The sequence below is a fragment of the Hemibagrus wyckioides genome, linkage group LG05 (assembly GCF_019097595.1).
Source record: "Hemibagrus wyckioides isolate EC202008001 linkage group LG05, SWU_Hwy_1.0, whole genome shotgun sequence".
NCBI classification, from domain to species: domain Eukaryota; kingdom Metazoa; phylum Chordata; class Actinopteri; order Siluriformes; family Bagridae; genus Hemibagrus; species Hemibagrus wyckioides.
In genome coordinates this window covers 27,304,539-27,314,258 of record NC_080714.1, presented here as the reverse complement: position 1 = coordinate 27,314,258, position 9,720 = coordinate 27,304,539, and the positions used below count along the sequence as shown (strand labels likewise).

At 43.5% G+C, this 9,720-nt stretch overlaps 1 protein-coding gene across 1 annotated transcript; it reads right to left on the bottom strand.

Moving 5' to 3' along the window:
• Nucleotides 1-882: 882 nt before the first annotated feature.
• fam78bb (family with sequence similarity 78 member Bb) lies at nt 883-9,459 on the bottom strand. The gene is made up of 2 exons (XM_058388923.1): nt 8,105-9,459; nt 883-5,150 (listed from the first exon to the last, which is right to left on the bottom strand). Exons 1-2 carry the CDS (start codon nt 8,365-8,367, stop codon nt 4,628-4,630), a joined length of 786 nt encoding a protein of 261 aa, XP_058244906.1. The 5' UTR covers nt 8,368-9,459; the 3' UTR covers nt 883-4,627.
• Between the last annotated feature and the right edge of the window lie 261 nt (nt 9,460-9,720).

Here is a 9,720-nt window from a genome sequence, read left to right as displayed (position 1 = left end):
TCTGTGTCTCTGAGTCTTTCTCTCTTTCTCTCACTCTGTGTGTGTGTGTGTGTGTGCATGAGAGTATCTCTCTCTCTTCCTCTCTGTGTCTCTGAGTCTTTCTCTCTTTCTCTCACTCTGTGTGTGTGTGTGTGTGTGTGTGCATGAGAGTATCTCTCTCTCTTCCTCTCTGTGTCTCTGAGTCTTTCTCTCTTTCTCTCACTCTGTGTGTGTGTGTGTGCATGAGAGTATCTCTCTCTCTTCCTCTCTCTCCATGTGTCTCTGAGAGTCTCTCTTCTGTCTCTCTTTCTCTCACTCTGTGTGTGTGTGTGTGTGTGTGTGCATGAGAGTATCTCTCTGTCTACCTCTCTGTGTCTCTGAGTCTTTCTCTCTTTCTCTCACTCTGTGTGTGTGTGTGTGTGTGCATGAGAGTATCTCTCTCTCTCCTCTCTGTGTCTCTGAGTCTCTCTCTCTCTGTCTGTGTTTGTGTGTGTGTGTGTGTGTGCATGAGAGTATCTCTCTCTCTTCCTCTCTGTGTCTCTGAGTCTTTCTCTCTTTCTCTCACTCTGTGTGTGTGTGTGTGTGTGTGTGCATGAGAGTATCTCTCTCTCTTCCTCTCTGTGTCTCTGAGTCTTTCTCTCTTTCTCTCACTCTGTGTGTGTGTGTGTGTGTGCATGAGAGTATCTCTCTCTCTTCCTCTCTGTGTCTCTGAGTCTTTCTCTCTTTCTCTCACTCTGTGTGTGTGTGTGTGTGTGCATGAGAGTATCTCTCTCTCTTCCTCTCTGTGTCTCTGAGTCTTTCTCTCTTTCTCTCACTCTGTGTGTGTGTGTGTGTGTGTGCATGAGAGTATCTCTCTCTCTTCCTCTCTGTGTCTCTGAGTCTTTCTCTCTTTCTCTCACTCTGTGTGTGTGTGTGTGTGCATGAGAGTATCTCTCTCTCTTCCTCTCTGTGTCTCTGAGTCTTTCTCTCTTTCTCTCACTCTGTGTGTGTGTGTGTGTGTGTGTGTGTGCATGAGAGTATCTCTCTCTCTTCCTCTCTGTGTCTCTGAGTCTTTCTCTCTTTCTCTCACTCTGTGTGTGTGTGTGTGTAGGAATGTTTCCTGTCTCAGTAATGAGCAGCACTGGGATTCACTGTTTGTATTCGTTGTCTCTCAGGTGAAAGAGCTTGAGCGCTGCTTTTTTCCTCTCTCGTTCTCTGGAACCAACACTGAAACAGCACAAACATTCCTTTCTCCTTTCATGGAGTAATTATTCTACACAGACTGGTGTTTTGAGCACCGGAATAAATACTGAACTCTGACCTCGAATAAAATGATGGATATTTTGCACCAGTAAGATGCCGGTAGCCAGTGCGTTAACCTTCGGCGCTTTTCCACAACAACATCTCTGTTTCTGAGCCTGTTCTCCTGTGCAACTGAGAACTGATTACATCTGGGGCTCTGGGGCTGTGTAATCAGACCTGCCAACCCTGAAGGGGAATAATGAGAAATTCTGGGAAAGGGGATGTAGAGAGAAAATGCAGTAACTACAAAAGAAAAAAAACCTTACATTTTTTAATATAGTGCTTTCACAAATCTCTTCTCTTACTGAACTGCTTCCACATGGCAAACATTTTTGCTTGCTGTTGTTAGCTACATACCCCAATCAGGCATAACATGGTGAGCAGTGGTCAGTATCTGTCAAAAGTATCCTGTATTTGTCATGTAAGTTGAGAGTTGGGGTGCATGAAGGCCCCACCTTGCATTTTACAGGACTTAAAGGATCTGCTGCTAACATCTTGGTGCCAGATCCCACAGCACACCTTCAGGGATCTAGTGGAGTCCACGCCTCGACGGGTCAGGGCTGTTTTGGCAGCAAAATGGGGACCAACACAATATTAGGCAGGTGGTCATAATGTTATGGCTGATCAGTGTACTTGTCTAAAGTTAGTCAGGTGAGGCATGAAACATCCCTCAAAACATTTGATTTCATTAATACATTAATAAACACTAAATATTTTCCTTCTGTGGAATCTGTGATGCTAGATCTGTGCACAAAAATAAATAAATAAATAAATAAATAAATAAATAAATAAATAATAATTTAAAAAAAAAATCAGGAAGTGAGTACCAGGGAAAACGTTTCTTATATGAGTTGGGAGGAAAGTGGGCGGAGCTTCCAGAGGTTTCTGTTTATATGAGAGAGTTCAAAACATCTACGCGACTGTCAATCATTCCAAATCATCTAGTGTTTTTTTCTGGGTGAAGGTTGAACATGTGAAGGTTGGCAGGTCTGAGTCATTTTTGCCTCTAAAACAATTCTAAAGGAAAAGAAAATACTGAAACCGCGCCTTTAAAAAGGCAACAATGTGTGCGTCAGTGCTGTGTGGAAAAACATGTTGTCAAAGCCAGGTAGAAAACTCGTACATTCTTTTATGGTGATTAGTTTTACTTTGTAAACTCGCACACAGCCAAGTACGGAACTGCTCAGCTCTCAAACCGGTGGACATGTGGACTGTCTTTAAAAAGAAACTGCTGGTTTTCCCGAACAGCACCGAAACCGTGTCGAAAAACAAGAGCGTAGTATTTTCCTCGGTTACAATATCGTCATTTTAGCAGATGAAAGAAGGCAGGCTATGACTTAGGTGTGAAGTTTGGCGTAGAGCGCTAGGTTTTTAAACGTCTCCGTCTAACACTGTCCTGTATGATGCTGCTCTTCAGCTTAGCATCACTTTAATGCGAGAAGGTTATTGAAAAATGTTGTTCTAATACAAATCATTAATCATGAACAGAGAACTGAACCGAACCTCAAAGCTCATCTCATCAGTCATTATTCTCCCACATTAGGTATCGCATTCCTGTTCTGTCTCTGGTACTCCGGCTTAGAGCTGGTTCTGAGGCGGCTCGCCGGTCCGTAGGTTGCGTTTCCGTGCCTCTTCGGCCCCGTCCGTCCAGTCAAAGGCAGTAGTGTGGAATTAAGGCAAGTGGTCCTGTTTGTGGTTCTAGAAAGTTTAGCCCCAGAATGCTGGAATGCCTACCACAGTAATATGAATACATTTGAAAGCGATGTTTTCAGGATCAGAAAGTTCTACATTCCTGATCATTGCTGGTCTTATTTCTGATTTGTTGTTTTTTTCCCCTTCCAATTTGGTCATTTGCCCATTCCTACCCACTAGCTAGCTCTTGGTTATCACACACCTGTTACCAACCAGGAAGGGTGAAATCTAGCATGTTCTTCATCTAAGACGTGTTAAGCCAACCAGTGCATCTTCTCAAACTGAACTGTTGCTCATGCTACATCACAGGTCATCGCTCACACTACTCTGATTGAGAGGTGAGAGAGAGAGAGCCATCCCGATCGCTCAGACAGCCGGGTCAGGTTTGTTGTGTTGATCTCCTGGCCATGAAGTGCTGTGGCATCTGTGAGATGCAAACTTAAGATCTTCTGATGATATAGTAAATGCTGTTCTGCTGCGCTGCTCAAAAATACCTGTACGTTATCACTGGCCTCTTTCAGCAGGACTTACCACGCCCTGGTTCTGTCATCCATCATACTGTCAATACTAATGCATTAATCCCACTTTTCCCATTAATCCCACTTCTATTTTCAAGACACCAATAGTGCTTGGTCATGGTAGCGCCAAGTGGTCTCTCCCGAAATGGGCAAGTGCCACGCCTTAGCAAGCAACCATGCCTTGCAAGTAGCCCCAGCTTGGCATGGTATAGTCTTCAAGACACCAATATCTTCATTGACCTGCGTTGTATCAATCAGCATCTGACCAAACATATTTGGACAACTGACACACCTTTGTTCTCCAAACAAATTTGGAATCAGACAGTTGTACAGAATGTCTTCATACGCTAAAGAGTTAAACCTCCCCTTCACTGGTTTCTCAAACCCTGTTCCAGACATGACAAAGCACAAAGCAGATCCATGAAGACATGGTGTGGAGGTGAAGGTTGGCAAAAGTGGAAGAACTGGAGTGTCTTTCACAGGGCCCTGACTCTGACTCAACCCCACTAAACACCTTTGGGATGAGCTGGAACTGGAGTCTCCTCAACATCCTGACATCAGAGTCTGATCTCACTAATGCTCTTACAGAATATTCGACTGAACACAAATTCCTACAGCCACGCTCCAACATCCATTGGGAAGCCTTCTCAGAAAAGTGGAGCTTAGTATAACAGCAAAGGAGATGTTAAAAAAAAGTGTGATGGTTAGGGGTGCACAAACTTTTGACCATATATTATATGTCAGATCTAATACCAATCCAGAGGTATGAGAGACCAACTGGTATCAATTCAGATTCAGGTACTTGGTGCACCGCTAACGGTTAATAACAGTGCTGTGATCAAGAGTTAATAGACGTTTCTTCTTCCTGACATCGCTTTCTTCGGGTTATAACACTGATCAAATCAAATATCACAATGTTAACATTCAAATGGGAAAAAATAAATGGACGGAAAACAGCAACTTTTCAAATGGATCCGTATTAGCATGAACAAGGCCTTCCAGATCGAGCTGGGGCACTCAGTATATCACCAACAGAACTCTCAGCTCTCACATTCTGCTTGCCCTGCTCTAGATATATTTCCTGAAAAGGTTCGAGTCCAAAACCAACCCAGTGGAAAGGACTATACTGTATCCACACTTACTTTTCCCCAAACCAGCTACTTTGAGGGAATCACAACCAAAGGGGTTCCCCTTCTGGGCCGCCACATGAGCACCTGGGCATCGTTCGCATTGGGTTTGCCCATGGCGTTCTGGGGAATGGGTTCCATTTGAGTGAGGATTTTGGGCTGGTCCTGGTGAAGAGGCCCAACCAGCCTGGCCCTGGAGCCCAGAGGCATGGAGGGATCGACGGCGATGTCCACTTTCATTCTCCACTTGATGGTTTGCAGCAGGATCTTCTCGCACGTGCCGACATTGAGCGCCACCAGCCACGTGGTGAAGCTCTGGTCACGAGTGATGTGCGTGAGCATCGGCGTGTTGTTCTCACTCACTGGCACCGCCCACGTCACGCTCGGGTAGAAGTTGTCGTTCATGCTGACAATGAGGCGTGAAGGTTTGGATGTCGGGCCTGAGATGGTTACTGTCTCTGTGGTGTTGCCGTACCATGGGTAGCTCACACCGTCTGAGTCGCTTATCGCACTCACCATGCCGTCCCTCAGCTCCGGGAGCTCCCAGCTCGACCTAAAGGGAAGCAGAGGTTAAAGGTGAAAAGGGAAACTGGCATGCTAGCCAGGGCACATGTTCATTTGTATTTCCTTAATTTTATTATTTGATAGCTAATCTATTTCCGCCAAAATCCAGTTTTGGGCGTGAGAGCTGAAATCTGTTGAAAAAGTCTAAGGGTGGAACATTAATAGCATAGAAATCTAACGTTTTAATTCTCGGATGGTGTGAAAACACAAAATTCTTGCTAGCTAATATATCTTTAAAATAAGATATTAATTAGCTAGCTAGCCAATGTTCCACTGAGGTTTACCTGAGTAGCTAAACATTAGCTAGCTAGAAATCTAAAAGTCTACAAAATAGACAAATAGATCTTCCAGTAGCCTCAACTGTTCATGTTGTCCACCTTAAGAGTGGTCATGTACCAAAAAATCTTTACTAGATTGTAGTTTTTAATCTCAGATTGCTTAGCATTAGTGTCTCTTTGTGTTTGTTAAATATTAGCCTGATATCTTCCTAATCTGTAACAGAAGTGACTGGTGAAATTTATCAGATGAAATATCAGCTGACATGTATTTTTTTGGGACTGTATTTCCTTTGCGTAGCCAGTCGCTTCAATTTCCAGTTTGGGCTGTTAGACAGCACCCAGAATTCCCAGTCGGAACTCAACAGGAAAATTTATCTCCATTGGAGGTGGAAATATACTTTTTTAGTAACTAAAAAATCTGAGGAACTGGTGGCTAACTCTAGTTTCCATAAGTTTATTGTTAAACAAGCTAGCTAGCATTAGAACAGGGGGCCTCCACTGGAGTAAGTTAGCTAAACATAAACAGTTGGCTAATTAACAGCACAATAACATTTTAGGAATTAAATATTGTCAGGTAGTTGCTTTTTGAACAGGTTGGCAATTTGATAGCTAAATAGCTAAATATCGCTATTTATATATAATAGCTAATAGCTACATTTAGCTTGTGTGGCAGTAAACATAATAGTAACATAATATTAAATTAAATCCCATTACACTGAGGTCAGTACACGTCAGTGGAGAAGGTAAACATTGCTAGGCTACACAGTTGATGTAAGTGAGCCTCTTATTTTATTTATTTATTTATTTTTTAGGTGTGTCTTGAAGCTAAATTTTATTTATAATATATACTTAAAAAAATAACTATTCAAATTTCTATTTAAATTTTGTTTACTGTTATGGCTAACACAGCTGGTGCTAAACATGCTAACATAAAACCACAAGAGTATAGAGTTATTTTTTGATATCTTCTGGTCAAAATATTTTTTACAACGGCAGGTTAGCAATGTTAGCAATGTTAGCGATATTAGCAATATTAGCGTTGTTAGTGATTTGAGCAATATGAATGATGTTGGTGATGTTGCTAGCCGCTTTAATGTTGTCATTGATGTGTAAAGTCTCCATGAGTAATTCATAGCAGTGGAGTAATTAGTTGGTAATGAGTGTATGTGATATCATAGGCCAGCTGTGTGTGTGTGTGTGTGTGTGAAAAGATTCTGTATCAGAGCACGTTTTTTAAGCAGGAAGTGTCACTTGGCGCAAAGTTCTGGCATCTCGTCATCAAATCTGCTCCATCTGTCACACACAGAACCTCCACAGGACTTCACTCCCACACACACACACACACACACACACACACACCCCTCCACGCAGAAACACACACATGTCCCTGACACACACACCTCCACATGAACAGATCCTGCGTGGAGGAACCCAATCAGTCAGGCAGTCAGGGGTGTAGGAGGGTGTGAGATTTCTCTAGCTCGGGTTCTGTTCTCTCCGTTTCTGCTTCTCCCTGACTGACCCGGTTTGCCGCGTACGAGTGAAGCAGCTACGTCATTCCCGTCATTTATCCGTGCAGAAGACGAGAGACAATTTGATTCGGGTTTCCGATTGAAAGAAGCTGCTGCTGAGCTTTGCACGGTGCTGTTCAGTCCCTCACTAGCTCCACGTCTTTGGCTAACACGTGCTAATCATTTCAGTTAGCTTTAGCACAATGTTCTGCTGATTAAATACCGGTTAAAACGTGACATTGTGTAGCGTTGTAGTGTAAAATAACCCACAAAAACATGCAGAAGGCTTTTATTTCTCTTGTACCGCAGCAAATTGCCGATAATTATCCATTATTATCCATTATTAATGAAATGGATTATTATTGACATCTATTTATAGGTGCATTTAATGTTTTTAGATTGAGTTAGTTCCTGTTCTCACTTGCGTTATAGCAGCTCATTCATGTCTTCAGCTCATTCTGAAGATGATTACACATTCGTTTGTTTGTTTTAAATCTGAGGATGTTGAACGTCTGTTAATGAATTAGAACACGTGCAAAAAATGTGAGAGCTAATCAGTGCTTGGGAATAAAAGACAGTGCCTCCAGGATTGTGCGTTTTAGTGATCACAGAAGTCAACGCAAAATCAAGCAAACTCCTTGACATCCGGAGGATCTAGTGATTTTTCAAAATGACGCAGATTTTCCACAGATTCTGCCCGAGACACGTCACGTGACGTCGTCACAACACGCATTCAACCAAAGTCCTCATTCATTGGTGCGTGTGGAACACGAGTCATTACAAACGTGGCTTCACAGATGCTTACAATTCGAGTAGCAAACTCAATTTTTGGTCACAACAATCAGAAAAACTTGAGGGACCGAAAAGTGTATCTTGAGAAACTGTCTGTCACATCTGTTCTGAGTCTTATATTTCTTATAGCATTGATTATTGGTAGCGTTATTTATAGATAACATAATCGATAATGTCTCAGCATTAGTCGCTATTCGGTCATGGGTAAAACTTTATAAGTGAGGAAATTTTCGGAGCTCAATCTTTAGAAATGACTGAAAAGTGACGGGAGTGAGATTTCTGGCTCGCCTTGACTAGTCTCAAGATAATCAGGAGCTCTCTAGCAACATCACATGGTCACATGGTCACACTCATAAACTTACATGCCAATGTCTCCGTAAGTGTTGTAGAACTCCATCTGAGTGCAAGCTTGGATCCATCCGACCACCCAGGTCTCATGGCGAGGAATGGGCGGCATGACCACCAGGGCAAAGGCCTTGAAGTATGGCGTCCTGTAGCGCAGCACTATGGGTGAGTTCTCTTCGATCACCGTGGGGCACTGGTCGATGGTGGCCGACATGTCACACACGGTGATGTTCTCGCGTTTGACCCGCGACTTACAGCTGAAGCTCTGGACGCAGCCCATGGTAGAAAGGCGCGCTTTGAGCTCGACCCAAGAATTCGCATCAGTGTGGGTTAGTTACGGTCGGAACGATCGTAGACAGTTTCTCCCAGAACTCCGACGGTCATAGTGGAAGATAATCACAGAGCAGCGTGGTGGAGAAGTCCGGTCCGTTACCATACATACCACTCCGAGCGAAGCCGACGTCTTGTAGACCTCAACTCCTCAACTCCACCTCAGCTGGGTGGAAACCTGCAGAAATCGCTGAACAAACTCCAGTGTGTGTTTAATAGCAATGAGATTCAAACATCTCCAGAACCTCCTGGTTCTTCCTGGTCTCCATTTTTGTCAATTTTTTTTATTTGTATTTCTTTTAAGGAAAGGCTAATAATCCAAGATGAGAGAGGAAGAGTGTGTGTTTGTTGTAGGTAAATGTAAGAAATCTTTTTTTCCTGATATATGTCTTCACATCATATATAAATATATTTTTAAATGAAAGATGTCAGTGATCACATCACCGAGCTCTGATTCTGTATTTTTTTTATCTTCTGGTCCTCAGGAAAGGTGTCCCCCCTTTACATTTTCATCCCTCTTCCTTTTTTCTAGTCCGCGTTTTCATGTCACTAACCGGAGACCGCGGCACACGGCTCTGCTCCGACGTTTTTGAGCTTGAGAGCTGCAGTCGTGGCCGGTTTCATCTCCTCTCCTCTCTGATGGCGGTGAAAGCAGAAGACCGCAGCAGACTCACGGTGATGCTGTCGAGCCCTGTGTAGCGATCCGGTGGCACTGTGGCTTGGGGCGTGAAAAAAAGAACGCGTCCGTTATCACCACCGACATCATCATCATCATCATCATCATCATCATAACATCATCCTGCACCTACATAGAGCTGACGAGCAACTTGAACGCCTTGCACACTGGGAAAAAATAGGTCTAGAGAGTGAGTGTGATTCCTCGCATTTCCTCTTATTTCCGTATCCGCCGGTGCTCGCGCGCTGTTCGGCTCTCCGTGGTGCTGAATGCGCGAGGATGGGGAGGAGGAGGAGGAGGAGGAGGGATGTGTGTGTGTGTGTGTGTGTGTGTGTTCTCCTCATCCTGTAGGCTGCAGTCAAGATAGATGCAGCTTGATATGAGTGACGTCCTCCAGATTGCCGGAAATCCATCATCAGCTGTGTAAATGAGTTCGTTTTCAAATCTCAAGATGTTTAAATCATAATATTTCATTCCTGTGTTTATTTAAAATAATAAAATAAATAAAAATCCTAGGCACCATGACCACTTTATATAGCTACCTCGCTTAATTGCTGCCATAGCAACAACCAGCCATGCTTCCAGCCATGCTTCCACTGCCATGTCACGTGACTGCTGATAAAACGG

Coding starts and splice junctions, on each gene's coding strand:
- fam78bb (XM_058388923.1), bottom strand. CDS start 8,367: ATGGGCTGCGTCCAGAGCTTCAGCTGTAAGTCGCGGGTCAAACGCGAG. Junction 5,151..8,104: donor ACTTACGGAGACATTGGCAT/GTAAGTTTATGA, acceptor GCTTCCCTTTAG/GTCGAGCTGGGAGCTCCCGG.